This window comes from Corythoichthys intestinalis, chromosome 1 (assembly GCF_030265065.1).
Source record: "Corythoichthys intestinalis isolate RoL2023-P3 chromosome 1, ASM3026506v1, whole genome shotgun sequence".
NCBI lineage: Eukaryota > Metazoa > Chordata > Actinopteri > Syngnathiformes > Syngnathidae > Corythoichthys > Corythoichthys intestinalis.
Window position 1 is genome coordinate 7,334,099 of NC_080395.1, and position 17,982 is coordinate 7,352,080.

The following is a 17,982-nucleotide window of genomic DNA, read 5'->3' on the forward strand; positions in this document are numbered from 1 at the left end:
CAACCATATACTAATCCTTCTCAAAAAATTGAGCATACAGTATTGTGATAAAGTTCATTACTTTCTGTAATGTACTGATAAACATTAGAATTTCATATATTTTAGATTACACACAACTGAAGTAGTTCAACCTTTTTATTGTTTTAATATTTATTTGGTAAAAAGTCAAGAAAAAACAGAGAAACCAAAAATCCCTGCCTCAAAAAATTAGCATATCATGAAAAGGTACTCTAAAGAAGCTACTAACCTAATCATCTGAATCAACGAATTAACTCAAAATCCCAGCGAAAGATTCCTGAGGCTTTGAAAACTCCCAGCCTGGTTCATTACTCAAAACCGCAGTCATGGGCAAGACTGCAGACCTGACTCCTGTCCAGAAGACCATCATTGACACCTCCAAGCAAGAGGCACAGAAAGACACAGAAAGAAATTTCTGAACGAATACGCAGTTCCCAGAGTGCTGTATCAAGGCACCTCAGTGGGAAGGAAAAAGTGTGGCGGGAAACGCTGCACAACCAGAAGAGGTGACCGCACCCTGAGAAAGATAGCGGAGAAGGGCCAATTCCTGACCTTGGGGGACCTGCAGAAACAGTGGACCGAGTCTGGAGTAGAAACATCCAGAGCCACCGTGCACAGGTTTGTGCTGGAAATGGGCTACAGTTGCCGCATTCCCCAGGTCAAGCCACTTTTGAACCTGAAACAGCGGCAGAAGCGCCTAACCTGGGCTACAGAGAAGCAGCACTGGACTGTTGCTCAGTGGTCCAAAGTACTTTTTCCAGATGAAAGTAAATTTTGCATGTCATTCGGAAATCAAGGTACCAGAGTTTGGTGGAAGACTGGGGAGAAGGAAACGCCAAAATGCCTGAAGTCCAGGGTCAAGTACCCACAGTCAGTGATGGTCTGGGGTGCCATGTCAGCTGCTGGTGTTGGTCCACTGTGTTTTATCAAGGGCAGGGTCAATGCAGCTATCTATCAGGAGATTTTGTAGCACTTCATGCTTCCATCTGCTGAAAAGCTTTATGGAGATGAAGATTTCATTTTTCAGCACGACCTGGCACCTGCTCACAGTGCCATAACCACTGGTAAATGGTTTATGGACCATGGCATTGCTGTGCTCAATTGGCCTGCCAACTCTCCTGACATGAACCCCATAGAGAATCTGTGGGATATTGTGAAGAAGAAGTTGAGAGACACCAGACCCAACACTGTGGATGAGCTTAAGGCCACTATCGAAGCATCCTGGGCCTCCATAACACCTAAGCAGTGCCACAGGCTGATTGCCTCCATGCCACGCCTCATTGAAGCAGTCATTTCTGCAATAGGATTCTCGACCAAGTATTGAGTGCATAGCTGATACAATTAATTGAAAGTTGACTTTTTTTTTTTTTTTTTTTTTTTTTTAACACTTTTTTTGTATTGGTCGGATGAAATACAGTATGCAAATTTTTTGAGATGGGGATTTTTGTTTTTTCCTTGACTTTTGTGCCAAAATCATCAATATTAAAACAATAAAGGATTTGAACTACTTCAGTTGTGTGGAATGAATCTAAAATACAGTGCCCTCCATAATTATTGGCACCCCTGGTTAAGAGGAGTTTTTTAGCTTCTAATAATTTTTTGTTTATTCAAATAGTCCCCAGACCTTGTTTTGTTGGAAAAATGGGGTTGTACAAAGTATTAACACCAGGGGTGCTAATAATTGTGACACACATTATTTGATGTCAAATAATTATTTATGTGGGATTTTTTCCCCACTAAATAAATGCACTTGTATTGAAGGTTGGATATTTCTCTTTTTTTTTTTCCATTAAGGTCCCATTTTATTTGAACAATAAAAAATATATATTTGAAGCTAAAAAACACATCTTAACCAGGGGTGCCAATAATTATGGAGGGCACTGTATATGAAAGTCTAATGTTTTATCAGTACATTACAGAAAATAATGAACTTTATCACAATATGCTAATTTTTTGAGAAGGACTAGTATATATTAGGGGTGCAACGGTTCAGTTAGCCCAGGGTTCGGTTTGAAGCTCTGATTTGGGATCACGGTTCGGTTTCGGTTTGCGTTTTGCATTTTTTTTTTTTTTTTTTTTTTACTGCCTTTATTTTGCTTTTAAAAAATGAAATAAACACTTAAAATGTAAACATTTTCGACTGTTAAAATGCCTCTTAGCTCTTTGGCTAGTGTAGTGACTAACGACTGAAATAGACACAGTAGTAAAAAAGTTACTTGGCAAAGTAACTGGTGACACCTTCCATGTTTTTTTTTTTTTTTTTTTTTCCATAAAACACAAAACAAAAAAAACAACAACAACATAGTAACCTTTGCTATGTTTGGAGGTCATTTAATGTTGTGAATCAACCGTTAAAGTTGATCAAGTTGCTCCTGTTTTTGCATAAGTTCCGTTCTGTCTACTTTCGACATGTGAACATTTTAAAACTGTTTCATCCTTTAAAGATACTCAAGTCAAGATTTTGCCGATTTAGGAGTATTTTAAATAAAAAGTTTTGAGAATGAGAATGCTTTATCTTGGACATGAGAAAATAAAAGTAATAAACAAACAAAACAAACAAAAAATACAAACCAATTATAATACTTGAGATAACAGCAACAATATTTAAGACAATAATAATAATAAATATTAGAATTTAGTCATTGTGTCCAAAAAGGAGTAGGATGAAGCATATGCTTATTAAAACCTACCCCCCTTTTCTATTCCTCAATAATATCAGTCCGCCTTATTTAATTAGGCCTCATATCAACAAAGAAATAATGCAACCATATACATAAGATACAAGACAAAATAAAAATAAAATGAAATAAAAAGTACCAGCCAATAACAGATATGTGAAAACCCCCTATATTAAAACCCTTCCTCTTCCCTATACCATGTGAAAAGTTGCTTAGGTTCTCTCGGAAGGTTTACTACAACAGAGCCTTTCTGAGAAGTTTACTGCTCTAAAATGGCGGCTGTTTACTAACGCTACAGAGTCTGTCCTTTCGCATGTAGTTCTATATGCATGAGATATCTGTGTGCCTGATATGGGGTGGCGTGGCTCAGTGGTAGATTAGTTGTCCCCCAACCCAGAGGTTGTGGGTTCGATTCTTCGCCCTGATGAACTCGCCTAAGTATCCTTGAGCAAGATACTGAACCCCATGTTGCTCCTGGTGCTGCGTCACCAGTAGGTGAATGGCGCGATAGTGTAAAGCGCTTTGAGCACCTTGAAAGGTGGAAAAGCGCTATATAGGTGTAACACCATTTACCATTTACCATATATCTAGGCGTAGATTGTATGCTGTCTGCTATAGTCAGGAAATATTGGAGCCACCTAGCCTAGCATCGCGTTTATTACAGCGTCTCAACAAACACTCTTCCCTCTCCGTGTCTTAACTTTTCTCGCATCATTCAACCAACGTATTAACGAACATTGTCTCGTTGCAGAAACGGTGACCAAATTCGAACGGATGAAAAAAAAACGTAATGCACAAAAAACGTGCAGATTTTGAACGTAAAGTACGGCGTACATATTTAAAAATCAGTGCTCACTTGTACACATTACGACGAGACCGTACAACTTGACAGGTATGAATTAGAGTGGACCGTCATTGTTAGGTAGTAGCACGGAACGTCCAACTATCAGTGGTCAGGGCCAAACTATGTGCTTTAGCGAAATCATCTTCGATGGCTTTGCGTGCCATTTCATAAATGTCGGGGATTACGTTGTTGGAGAAATATGTCCGCAAGAGAACAATGTAAAGCGGTTCAAGCGTTGCAAATAAATTAACGAAGCCCGCCGTCTGTTTTCACTGGTGTCATCTTCGGGGTTGTCCTGCCCTGAGAAAGTTATATCTGTGGGTGATGCTGGCTGAGGTGCTGGAGTCATGTTATAAAAGTGTTGCTATTAGCATGGGGAACAAGCGCTGAGCAATGCTTGCAATTTTTTTTTTCAATATTTTCTCTCCCTCCGCATTGTAGTCCACGGGGAAACCAAAATGTTACCACACCGCAGATTTGAAAGAAGCCGGTGCTTCCTCAAAATTCGGTCTCTCCACTCCTCCGCTCGCCATAGCTATTTGTTTTCTTTCTTGTTTCACTTTCACTTCGTTCGTAAGCGAGAGAGGGCGTTACTCGGCTTCTATTACACAGGTGCTTGACAGCGATCCGACATTTACTTGCGGGGCGGGAATTTCTCCACAGCGGTGCTTCACGTCACATACAGGCACACAGAGCTCGATCAATTCATTCCACAAGCGTTCTGAATACATTAATTGCAAACCCGAAAAGGCGCGGTTCATAAAGGCCTATTGAACCGTACAGTGCGAACCGTACCGTTCGGCTTTGAACGGCAAACCATTGCACCGCTAGTATATATGTATATAGGCGCTTCCAGGAGATCATGCACAGCACAGTGTCTTGGAGTGTCATTTACCTTCTACTGAATCCATTTTTGGAGATTCCGTGGGTTCCTCTGCTTTGATTTTGCATTTTTACTTTGTCTACACACTGCTTACTTCTACCGCAATTCATCTTGTTCTTTTGTAAACCGGAAGTTCGGAGCAAAAATTTTCCAAGGTGGTGCCACTCATGTTTCGCTCGGGAAACTTGTTTATAGGACGCATTTGTGCCTTTGATCATGTAGCTACCGAGGCAATTTTGGCCAGATCAATGCTACAAACCTGTCAAGCATTGTTAATAATGTAAAATATAGATACAGCGAGGTACAACAAGGTACCGTTGATGTGACAAAAAAACAGAAAAAAGACAAAATGGCGGATGAGACTCCGCCGTCGTAAAGTCGAAATATCAGTCAAGTACGTTTTAACTCAGGGACTACCTGTATACATCTGCCAAAACAGCCTGATAGCACAGATATAAGTACACTGTCCCTCTGCTATTGGTTGCATTGTTGACGTCAGCGCGGCGGTGCTCTGAAAATAGAGCAAGGCTATATTTTGGGCGCAAATACATTCAAACTTGGTGTTCCGCCCAAGACGGCCGTCCACCGCTCACTTTCGTTGAGAAGTCCTGTTACAAATACAAAAATGAATGGATTGCCGCTTCACTTCACACTAGGCTGCCGTTAGTTTGAAACAGCCTTTACAATCTGGGTGGGCTAAAAATCTGATTTTGGCTGGTTGTCTGAACAAGGCTTTAGTGTCGGTAAAAAACATACAACATGAAAATCACGACAGGAGACTGAGCAAAGCTTGACTTTAGCAAATCACGTGATATTTTTCCATTTCCAGTGTCCCGCAGACCTCACTATTAAAGAGCTTCGCCCTCAGAAGCACAATCCCCTTCACGTTAAACAGGAGGAGTCGGAGATGCCGTCCATCAAACAGGAGGAGGAGCCAGATACCCCCAGCATTAATGAGGAAGATGAAATCCCCAAGTTTACAATGACTGTCAGTGTGAAGAGTGAAGAAGACAAAGGTTTAAGCAACGAGAGCGGAGCAGCGAAATCTTCGGGCGACAGCTCATTTCAACTCCTGACAACAAAAGAAGAGGGTCGATTGCAACCTGCCGGTTTGTAGCGCTGCTCTCGGACAGTGAACGACATAACTTCACACACTTCTGATTAGGCATGTGCCGGTTACCGGTTTCAAGGTTTACCATGGTATTAAAACGCCACGGTTTCAAAAACACTAAAATTTTCCATCATTCCGTAGTACAGTATACGTTATTTTTTTTTGTGATGCACGATTTTTCAACCAATACCGATAACCGATAATTTCCTCCTCGTTCCAACCGATAACAATAATGTCAAGCTGATAATTCTATCAAAAGATTTATTTAAAATTCTATTCTAAAATTATACACAAGAGAAAAAAAATTACAAAAATATAATTTATTGCTCTTTTTTTTTTCTTTTTGTGGTATGTCTATATTGTTCCAAATGTTAAAATGAATTGCAATAGGCCTCATGCCCCGGACAATCCTTTTCAGAATACTTTTTGTGAGTTCAGATTAGGCCTGAACGATATTGGAAAAAATCTATTGCAGCAATTTTTGGGGAGGTTTGTGATATATTGCGATATTATAATTCTATATTGAAAAATATATATAGTGTAAAGCGCTTTGAGCACCTTGAAAGGTGGAAAAGCGCTATAGAAGTATAACACCATTTACCATATATGTATATATACACACTCACCGGCCACTTTATTAGGTACACCTGTCCAACTGCTCGTTAACACTTAATTTCTAATCAGCCAATCACATGGCGGCAACTCAGTGCATTTAGGCATGTAAACATGGTTTAAGACAATCTCCTGCAGTTCAAACCAAGCATCAGTATGGGGAAGAAAGGTGATTTGAGTGACTTTGAACGTGGCATGATTGTTGGTGGCAGAAGGGCCGGTCTGAATAGTTCAGAAACTGCTGATCTACTGGGATTTTCACGCACAACCATCTCCAGGGTTTACAGAGAATGGTCAGAAAAAGAAAAAATATACAGTGAGCGGCAGTTCTTTGGGCGGAAATGCCTTGTTGATGCCAGAGGTCAGAGGAGAATGGCCAGACTGGTTCGAGCTGATACAAAAGCAACTGTGACTCAAATAACCACCCGTTAGAACTAGAGCTGGGAATCTATGGGCACCTAACGATTAGATTACGATTACGATTCAGAGGCTCCGATTCAATTATAAAACGATTATTGATGCACCCCTTTTTTTTTTTTTTTTATGTTTTGTACATTAGTTCCAAAATTGTTCAAAAATACTCTCAGGCTAAACCAAACTACTATTTCAGTATCAAGTTAACATATAGCAGTAAACAAATATACAAAAATAACAGTAAATAAAAAAACTCCAGTCCCCATTCTGTATCAGCAGCTTTAAACTACAATTAATTTAATGTTGTGAATCAACCGTTAAATTTGTTAAAATTGCTCCCGTTATTCCATAATTTCCCTTTTTTCTACTTTCGACATGTGAAAGTTTTAAAACTTAAAGTATTATCGCGTACTTACCTTGTTTTGATCCAAAAACTCCATGTAGCATGTATCACTGAGTGTCAAGACACAGCTGTGAATGGCCACAGCTGGAGTTTTTGGGGATTTTATGGGTGAAACATGGTCATATAATCGTAGATCTGGTCGATTTTCAAACTAATATGCAATCGTAACCCACTTGAGTCCATCAGATCTCTTGAGTGGTAGATTGGGGCACAGTTGACTTGTCTTTGTTGATTTACTGCTTTCTCTTTTCTCTTTAAATCAAAGAGAAGGCAGTAAATCACTGTCTTCTCTGCTATAATAATAACACGGCCCCGTGTTCAATACAAAACCCTCCTACCACAACAAAACAAGTAGGAACTAATATTCACATAGGAACTAAAGTTAAACAACTTAAAATATACAATATAAATGAATACTACATCACATTTGTAAAATATAACCACATAATAAAATAAATAATAGCCCATTTAAATAAAATAAATTTAAATAAGCTAAAACACCTGTAATTAAATAATAAGAATAATGCACAGATCCTGCTTACACAATTAGATTTATTAATTTCTGTGTGGCGCTTTAACTTGAGAAAATCCACCAATAAAGCTTTTGAAAACCGTTCATAGGGAAAAAAATTGTTTCATTGAGGCATTTCATTTGTAAAATACATGTTAAAATCTTTGTCATTGGGATTGCTTTTCTCTTTCGCACAGGACCTCTTTTTTTTTTTCCCCTTTCTTTCAGAAAGAAAGCTGACCAATACGCGGGGTCTGAAAGGCAAATTGTTGGATTATTATCTTTAAATACTACTTTATGAGCAGAATTCTAGCTTTGTATAGGCTAATGTTCCTATTGTTGAAAGGTGTGTCATAAACAACTAGCACATTTATATTTTGCTGTACCGAAAATGAACCGAACCGTGACCTCAAAACCGAGGTATGTACCGAACCAAGATTTTTGTGTACCTTTACATCCCTAATAACTTGGCCTTTACCCGTCGACGGTATGTTCTGCCCATCGACGCATTTACGTCATTGAAGACGTCGACTAGTCGGGACAGCTCTAAATAGGATGATTTGTTGTTAATTTTTATTCACAAATAATAATTTTCCTAACATGTTTGGATTGCAGTTGTTTTTCTTTGGAATATATTACACTAGTTAATATTCTTTCACAGGCCAGAATCGACAAAGTGTGAGATGACATTTCGGCTAGTGCTGCAACGATTAATCGATTAACTCGAGTATCCGTTTAGAAAAAAAGATTTGAATTTTGCTGCTTCGAGTATTCGTTTAATTGCAATGGTTTGTTTTAAAGTAGTTTGAAAGTTTGCATTTAGTTTTATTGATTTGGGTGGATACAAAGCCCCTAGTCTACGTCATTTCACATGCTGAATCCATCTGCTCCCTGCTAAGACCAACATAAACTAAGTTTTTGTTTGAGCTAATGCTTTTTTTTTTTTAAAGAATTCTTAATTTAGTTGATAGGTACATTTAGCCATTTTTTGTGGGAATGTGTGTCAACCATTTAACTCATTCACTCCCAGCCATTTTCACCGGAGCAAGGCCCTTCGCTCCCGGCCATTTTACTGGATTTTGACTGATTTTGCACGGCCCACAAAAATTCTGTTCTATTGCTATATAAACATTGAACCCACCAAAAGAAAGATTAGACTCTCTTCTTTCAGCAGAAAAAAAAAGTATGTTCATATGTTATTTCATTCTTTAGAAATCAGCATTAGAAAATAGCTTAGTTTGAGCATTTTTCCAATTTCTGATGAAAAAACGGAGAAAATGAGCTTTTTGTAAACGCAAAAATTTCAAACATAATTTTGACTTTAACACGGCTATTTTTTGCTTCAGTGTCATCCCAAACATCTGAATAATGTTTTCCTTTTACAAAATAACATGAACAACCAGCCAAATAGAGCTTTTCATAGCAAAGTAACAATTTATTCACACTTACCTAACTGAGAGATGACGTTTGGTGGCTGCGACAGCGGTTAAACTTTTCCCTCATTGCCGACTGTCTCGTAAAGATGGATTTTTTTTTAAGTCTTTTTTTTTGTGGTGACCACTGTCTCGTTCACCAGGGGAACTTATGTTCCTGGGGGGGAACTGGTTTGGCTGTGCGTGTTTCCGTGCAGGACCCTCGAGCGTGCGGTGGACATGAGCAGCAAGCTGCGGAGGGGCTCTGCTAGCTTCCCTAATAAAGTTGTACTGTTTGAATTGAGTTGTGGGCGCTTAACAAATGCGCTACTGCCCTCCAGTGGCCAGTTTTATTGCTTTAAAATGGGTTTTGAGGCTTGTTTTTTGTTTTGGCGATAGATCGAAAGCTCTAGATGCTTCTTGTACAAAAAAACGCAAAAGACGTATAAATACGTAATCGGGACACTGAAGCATTTGGAAATAGAACGTATTTATACGGTTCCGGGAGCAAATGAGTTAAGAGCATTGAGAAAAAGAAAAAAAGAAGAAAAAAAAAAAAGACGTTAGCATTTTATTGCATTTAAGCTAGCGGACTTTTGCTAAGTAAGTTGTAAGTTAGCCAACTGTTTTGTTGTACATAGATCCTCATTATTATTATTTTTTTATACCATTTGAGGCTCAGGTATTTTCATTTTTTATGTTTCTTATCAGATTACTCGATTATTCGAACTCAATAGTTCATCGATTAATCGACTACTAAAATAATCGATAGCTGCAGCCCTAATTTCATCCCATTACTAATGAATCCACTATTACCCATCTTATAATATTAGGCCAAAACATTCACCAAAACCTAGGCCTGGCGCGATAACAAATTTTAGTGTGCGATAATTTATCTAATAAATTATTGCGCCGCCCCCCAAAAAACAATTTACAATAACACAGTAGATAGATCAAGTACACCCATGTAGACGCGATAAATATTACTCTTAAATGACAACTAAAGACAATAGACCATGCCTCTTAAGTAAAAGACAACAATATTAATACCGCACAGAAACACAGAATAAATGTGTTTTTCAAGAAAAATAAAATAAAATTGCACTTTATAACTTAAGCATTTAGGCAAATGAAAGCTTTTCCTGTCATAGCTTCTGCAATGGCGGTCCATAAGGATGCAACGATACAGTTACGGTAAGTCATGGTTTGGTACGATTTTGGATACAGGGGACATGATTTTCAATCTGATTTAATTTATTTCATTTAATGCTCTGGAAAAAATGTATTTTTTTTTTTTTTTTGCTAACGAGCAAAAATTAAATTGCCGTCATATAAACATGTATTTTAGCGCATAATATTTATGTGCTTACTTCTAACTGATCTGAAAAAAAATTGTATAAAAGTGCTGAGAACAATCTTTACTGTTTGTAAAGTGAGGTGGGGCACACTGTTGATTGCTACAGCTCTCTTAGCAGCTAGGTTTACTACATGAGCAAGACATCCAACTTGTGGTCCGAATCCATCTGTGTCACGTAGAATTAACAATATTTGCAACATTATCTATGGTCACTGGTATGGATTGATTTGGCCTTCTTAACTTCCATTCAGTCATGACAGTTTCGAATTAATTGATGTAGTATATGGACTGCGTGTCCCATAATCACTCTGGGGTCACGTAGCCAATGGCATGGGACGTAGCACATTTAGTTTGATATTTCATGATATCTAGTGTGTGCGCGCATTAAAAAAGTTAGCAAACGCCGCTGAAATCACGTCTGCTCATTACTACACGACACCAGCATATGACAATCGACTTTCATAAACAGGACGAGTTTGAAGCAGCGCTCTTAATTTGCCACTCAATATTCATTCAGGTGTTCGTTGTCAAAGCGAGGTTGTTCGTAGCAGCCAAGTCGGTAACAATGTTTTGGCGGACTTCGTTGTAAATATCCGGCGTTGTGCCGAAAAATAGCCGCCCCGTGTGAAATGTCACTCCTGACCGGAGCGCCCACACGTCAACAAGATGGAGATGGTCCACAGTCACTCCGGAGCACTGAAGCGGCCGGTAAACGTTGAACAATAAGATATAACGGGAACAATTGGCTCCGACGCTACTTTTTGCCGGACCTGGGACGAAGATGCATTTTGCGCAGTTGGTAACAAGGAATCCGAACTTTTAACAGCACGTTTACCGCACACGCACGTGCACGCGAGGCGATAAATCGCAGCAGAAAAATTACCGCCTTCATTTTTATTTATCGTGCGATAAATGGAATTATTGCATATTGGGACAGGCTTACCAAAATCATCATCCTCCTACCTACTGGAAAAATTAAAGAGGAATGAAACATCAGCTGTTCCGTCCCAAAAGCGTGATTTTTTTTTTTCATTTTTGTCATGTCTCCCACAGACGTCACGGTGGAAGAACTTCACCTGGAGAAGCACGATCCCCCCCACGTTAAACAGGAGGAGTCAGATAAGGCGTACATCAAACAGGAGGCAGAGCCAGAGACCCCCAGCATTAAAGAAGAAAAACAGGAAGAGGAAATCATCACGTTTCCAATGACTGTCGGTGTAAAAAGCGAAGAAGATGAAGGTCTGAGCGGAGCAGCGAAACCTTCGAGCGACAGCTCATTTCAACACCTGACAACGAAAGGTGAGGGACAATCTCAACCGGACGACCTCTTAGCACCACTCTCGGACACTGACGACATAACGTCACACTCTTCTGACTTTGACACCGATGAGGAGGATGTTGACTCGGATGCGTCGAAATCCTTAAACAAGTTATCAATGAAAAAAGACAAAAAAGAGTGCGCCGGTGGGAAATGTTTTTCCTGCACATTTTGTGGTAAAAGATTCACCCACAAGGGAAATTTAGAGGCACACACACGAACACACACTGGAGAGAAGCCTTTCGTCTGCTCTCTTTGCGATAAAAAATTATCTACGAAGCTTGCGTTAACAAAACACATGAGGACACACACTGGCGAGAAGCCTTTTGTATGCACATTTTGTGGTAAAAGATTTTCTACGAAGGAAGGGTTAAAAAGACACACGAGAGGACACACTGGAGAGAAGCCTTTTGCCTGTACACGTTGTGGTAAAACATTCCCTGAGAAGAGAGATTTAAAGATACACTCAAGAAAATACAATGGAGGCGAGCCTTTAGTTTGCTCTCTTTGCGATAAAATATTTTGTTCGGAGCATGACTTAACACAGCACACGAGGACACACGTAGAGAACCCTTTGGTCTGCTCTCTTTGCAACAAAAAATTTTGTACAAAGCAAGCGTTAACAAGACACACTAGAACACACACGGGAGAGAAGCCTTTCGTCTGCACGTTTTGTGGTAAAACATTCGCCCAGCAGGGAACGTTGAAGAAACACACAATAACACACACCGGAGACGAGCCTTTTGCTTGCTCTGTTTGCGATAAAAAATGTAGAACGAAGCATCAGTTGACCAGACACATGAGGGCACACACTGGAGAGAAACCTTTCGTCTGCTCTCTTTGCGGTAAAAAATTTCGTTGGAAGGAAGACTTAATAAGACACACGAGAACACACACGGGAGAAAAGCCTTTTGCTTGCACTCTTTGCGATAAAAGATTTTCTACGAAGCAAGTGTCAACGAAACACATGAGGACACACACTGGAGATAAGCCTTTCGTCTGCTCTCTTTGCAATAAAAGTTTTTGTTCGAAGGAAGACTTAATAAGACACACGAGGACACACACAGGGGAAAAGCCTTTTGTCTGCACATTTTGTGGTAAAGGATTCACCCAAAGGGCATATTTAAAAACACACACGAGGACGCATACTGGAGAGAAGCCTTTCGTCTGCTCTCTTTGTGATAAAAGATTTTGTTCGAAGCTAGAGTTAACAAGACACTCGCGCAAAACACATTAAGTAAAAGTAGGGCTGTCAAACGATCAAAATTTTTAATCGAGTTAATCACCGCTTAAAAATTGTAATTAGGGTGGCAGCTATCGAATATTTTGTAGTCGATTAATCGATGGACTAGTTAGTTTGAATAATCGAGTAATCGGTAAAATTGATTACTGTATAATTAAAAAAAACAATTGGCTAACTTACATAGAAAAAGTCCGCTAGCTTAAATGCTATAAAATGCTAGTTTTTTTTTGTTTTTTACAATGCTCTTAACAAATGGTTCAGACACATATTCCCACAAAAAAAAACTGCTAAATATACCTATAAACTAAATTATGAATGCATTAAAAAACATGAGCTCAAACAAAAATTTAGCTTACGTTGGTCTTAACAGGGAGTAGTTGGATTCACTCATATGAACAGAGGCAGACCAGAGGGCAGTGTATCCACCCTAATCAATAAAACTAAATGCACTTTCAAAATAAACCATTTCAACGCCACTTTAATGAAACGAATACTCGAAGCAACAAAATTTAATTCGAATACTTTTTTCTAATCGAATACTCGAGTTAATTGATTAATCATTGCAACACTAATCGTGATAAATCGCAATTCAAACCATCTATAAAATATGCCATATTTTTCTGTAAATAATTGTTCGAATGGAAAGATAAAACACAAGAAAGATATATACATTCAACATACTGTAAATAAGTCCTGTATTTGTTATAACAATAAATCAAGATGGCATTAACATTAACATTCTGTTACAGCGATCCATGGATAGAAAGACGTTTAGTTCTTAAAAGAAAAATGTTAGTACAAGTTGTAGAAATTTTATATTAAAAAAATTTGTATTAATAATTTTATATTAATTGTAAAATTTTCAACAAAAAAAAAATTTGTAGCTCGCCATTGTTGATGTCAATAATTACACAATGCTCATGGTGCTGAAACCCATAAAATCAGTCGCACCCAAGCGCCAGCAGAGGGCAAGAAAACACCAAAAAACACAAGTAACAAATGGACATGACACTTTGCTGTCATTTTATTCTGTTTGAGCGGGGCATGTGCGTTAAATGCGTCAAATATTTTAACGTGATTAATTTTTAAAAATAATTACCGCCCGTTAACGCGATAATTTTGACAGCCCTAGGTAAAAGGTTCACTCCGAAGTGAGAATTTATTACGCAAGAACACACACCAAGCAAAAACTTTTCACTTGCACCATGTGGTGTAAAACCCTTCTCTTGAAGGGAGCCACGGTCAAGTTGTAGTTCTTAACCCATTTGCTCCCAAAAACGGATAAATAAGTTCTATTTTTAATTGTTTGTGTCCCAAAAACGTATTTATTCGTCTTTCAGGTTTTTTTTTTTTTCCCACAAGAGACATCTCTAGGTTCTGATGAAACTTGGCTCCCAAGCACAACGCCCAAATTCCATTTTAAAGCAATAAAACTGGCCGCTGGAGGGCAGTAGCGCATTTGGTAAGAACGCATATCGGACCATGAAAGGAAATGAATGAAGAGAAATAATCAGGAAATGGAAGTTGGAAGAAGTAAGAAGCGTGAGAAAAATTTGGAGAATGATGAAAAACACAAGGCACATGCCCCTACACAAGTTCCCCAGGTGAATTCTGTTATGAGGTAGTGGTCACTACAAAAGAAAGATTTAAAAAAAAAAAAGGATCTTGAGAAAGTCGGTGACGAGGGAAAAATTTACCCCGTCTGCCGATACACCCGCGGCCATGACAGCATCATCTCTTAGTTCAATAGTTTAGTTATGTGTAAATATATTGTTACTTTGTTATCAAAAGCTCTATTTGTCTTGTTGTTTGTTGTTTTGTAGAAGGAAAACATTATTCAGATGTTTGGGTTGTCACAAAAGCAAAAAATAGCAGTGTTAAGTCAAAGTTATGTTTGAAATGTATGCGTTTACAAAAAGCTCATTCTCTCCGTTTTTTCATCAGAAATTGGAAAATTGCTCAAACTAAGCTATTTTCTAATGCTGATTTCTAAAGAATAGAAACAGATATGAACATGCTTTTTTCCTGCTGAGAAGAGAGTCTAATCTTTATTTTGGTGTGTTCCTTGTTTATATAGCAATAGAACAGAATTTTCTGTGGGCCTTGAAAAATCAGTCCAAATCCAGTAAAACGGCCGGGAGCGAAGAGGGTTGCTCCGGTGAAAATGACTGGGAGTGAATGAGTTAAAAGATAAGTGTTAGCATGAGTTATAATATTGTGAAATTCAACCCCCCCCCCCCCCTTAATAAACCCGTGCGAAAAAGTTTTGAGTAGGACAGCACTGTCGATATTTCACAAAATCAGCAGCAAAAGCAAATTCGATGACAGTCTCCAGGGTTCGGACCGGCATTTCCCTTGCGACAGACGAGCGCGTAGAACACAGGACTATATTTCCGCGTGACGTTAGTCATGCTTTTCCTTATAAAGCAATCGCAACACAACTGTGTTGTCTATCTGTGCGGTAAAACCTGAAAGGGAAACTCGACTGAAAAAAAGTGCTGCTAGAATGATCACGGAATCAAAAATCGCGGCTTACTTCAGACAGCAAGCAGACAACAAGAATTTAGGGATTGTGCTAAAGGGTTAATGGAACACATAAAAAAAATACATGGGATCGCGAAAAGGGAGACACAAAAAGTGTCTGTGAGAGGCGGTATGGACCAATTTAAAAATTAAAAAAAAAAAAAAAGGAAAACCGCGGTGAGAGGCAGGCAAACGGTAAAAAAAAAAGGCAATGATGCAACTAACAATGAGGGGATGTAAATCAAAATCTTGGCAAGATGCCTAGGATCGGTTTAAAGACACTACAGATGAGCTGGAATTGGATGCAACAAAGACATTGGGAACTTATCCTATAGCTGTGCTACAAAGCAATCTGACCAGCAGCAGAACGTGACAAAATCAGGCCAGTAGTCATACTAGCTTCCCTTGGTAGCTAGCACAGCTATTCTCGCAGTCCAGTCCAACGTGTTATCACCCCTAGCGTGCATTGCTCCTACATTACTCCTTCATTTCTCTGGTCCATAACATCTGTTGTATACGTCATTTTTGGCCAGTATTTACAGTGCCTTGCAAAAGTATTCGGCCCCCTTGAATCTTGCAACTTTTCGCCACATTTCAGGCTTCAAACATAAAGATATGAAATTTAATTTTTTGTCAAGAATCAACAACAAGTGGGACACAATCGTGAAGTGGAACAACATTTATTGGATAATTTAAACTTTTTTAACAAATAAAAAACTGAAAAGTGGGGCGTGCAATATTATTCGGCCCCCTTGCGTTAATACTTTGTAGCGCCACCTTTTGCTCCAATTACAGCTGCAAGTCGCTTGGGGTATGTTTCTATCAGTTTTGCACATCGAGAGACTGACATTCTTGCCCATTCTTCCTTGCAAAACAGCTCGAGCTCAGTGAGGTTGGATGGAGAGTGTTTGTGAACAGCAGTCTTCAGCTCTTTCCACAGATTCTCGATTGGATTCAGGTCTGGACTTTAACTTGGCCATTCTAACACCTGGATACGTTTATTTTTGAACCATTCCATTGTAGATTTGGCTTTATGTTTTGGATCATTGTCCTGTTGGAAGATAAATCTCCGTCCCAGTCTCAGGTCTCGTGCAGATACCAACAGGTTTTCTTCCAGAATGTTCCTGTATTTTGCTGCATCCATCTTCCCGTCAATTTTAACCATCTTCCCTGTCCCTGCTGAAGAAAAGCAGGCCCAGACCATGATGCTGCCACCACCATGTTTGACAGTGGGGATGGTGTGTTCAGGGTGATGAGCTGTGTTGCTTTTACGCCAAACATATCGTTTTGCATTGTGGCCAAAAAGTTTCTTCCACTTCCACATGTTTGGTGTGTCTCCCAGGTGGCTTGTGGCAAACTTTAAACGAGACTTTTTATGGATATCTTTGAGAAATGGCTTTCTTCTTGCCACTCTCCCATAAAGGCCAGATTTGTGCAGTGTATGACTGATTGTTGTCCTATGGACAGACTCTCCCACCTCAGCTGTAGATCTCTGCAGTTCATCCAGAGTGATCATGGGCCTCTTGGCTGCATCTCTGATCAGTTTTCTCACTGTTTGAGAAGAAAGTTTGGAAGGACGACCGGGTTTTGGTAGATTTGCAGTGGTCTGATGCTCCTTCCATTTCAATATGATGGCTTGCACAGTGCTCCTTGAGATGTTTAAAGCTTGGGAAATCTTTTTGTATCCAAATCCGGCTTTAAACTTCTCCACAACAGTATCTCGGACCTGCCTGGTGTGTTCCTTGGTTTTCATAATGCTCTCTGCACTTTAAACAGAACCCTGAGACTATCACAGAGCAGGTGCATTTATACGGAGACTTGATTACACACAGGTGGATTCTATTTATCATCATCGGTCATTTAGGACAACATTGGATCATTCAGAGATCCTCACTGAACTTCTGGAGTGAGTTTGCTGCACTGAAAGTAAAGGGGCCAAATAATATTGCACGCCCCACTTTTCAGTTTTTTATTTGTTAAAAAAGTTTAAATTATCCAATAAATGTTGTTCCACTTCACGATTGTGTCCCACTTGTTGATTCTTGACAAAAAAATTAAATTTCATATCTTTATGTTTGAAGCCTGAAATGTGGCGAAAGGTTGCAAGATTCAAGGAGGCCGAATACTTTTGCAAGGCACTGTAGAGGGATAGTCGCGCTCTTTCATTCAACACCAGATGGCTGCATATGGTAACTAAATGAGTTTTCCTGAGTTGACTTGAAGTTTGTGAGTTGAAGTTCACGTCAGTGGCCGCCTTTTTACATCCGTGATGTTTCACAGCACATCTCTGCTGGAATAATCCATTTTTCTCACAATTACATCGACAATTTGGAATCACGACGACAAGGCAGGGGTAGAAGGGGTGTAGAACACCAGTAGAATAGCATCCGGTCCTTAGCAGGCGAGTGGAATCAATAAATTATGCCGAGAGTGAAAATGAGTGGACATGGATTCGGAGGAAAAAGATTTGACTTACAATGACATTGATCCCATCCCAGAAAGTAATAAAATGAAATAATATAGTCATTTATCAAGAACAGACCCCTCCCAGATGTAAAAGATGTTTCATTTCATTGGAAATAAAAGAAAATGTTGTTTTTCACGTTTTATGCCAGTTTGTATTTTTTACAAAATATTGTCAAAGTGCCATTTATG

General features: G+C 39.1%; 1 protein-coding gene across 5 annotated transcripts in view; it reads left to right on the plus strand.

Moving 5' to 3' along the window:
• Window positions 1–17,982, plus strand: part of LOC130923483 (gastrula zinc finger protein XlCGF57.1-like) — a 38,449-nt gene that overhangs the window by 1,119 nt on the left and 19,348 nt on the right. For 3 of the 5 annotated variants that reach the window (XM_057849245.1, XM_057849266.1, XM_057849226.1), the window contains exons 3-4: window positions 5,253–5,532; window positions 11,297–11,542. In XM_057849245.1, the coding sequence (XP_057705228.1) occupies window positions 5,253–5,532; window positions 11,297–11,542 (526 nt within the window). Of the gene's footprint in view, window positions 1–5,252; window positions 5,533–11,296; window positions 14,596–17,982 lie in introns of those variants that run through there. The other 2 variants (XM_057849234.1, XM_057849255.1) reach the window with 2 other exon arrangements.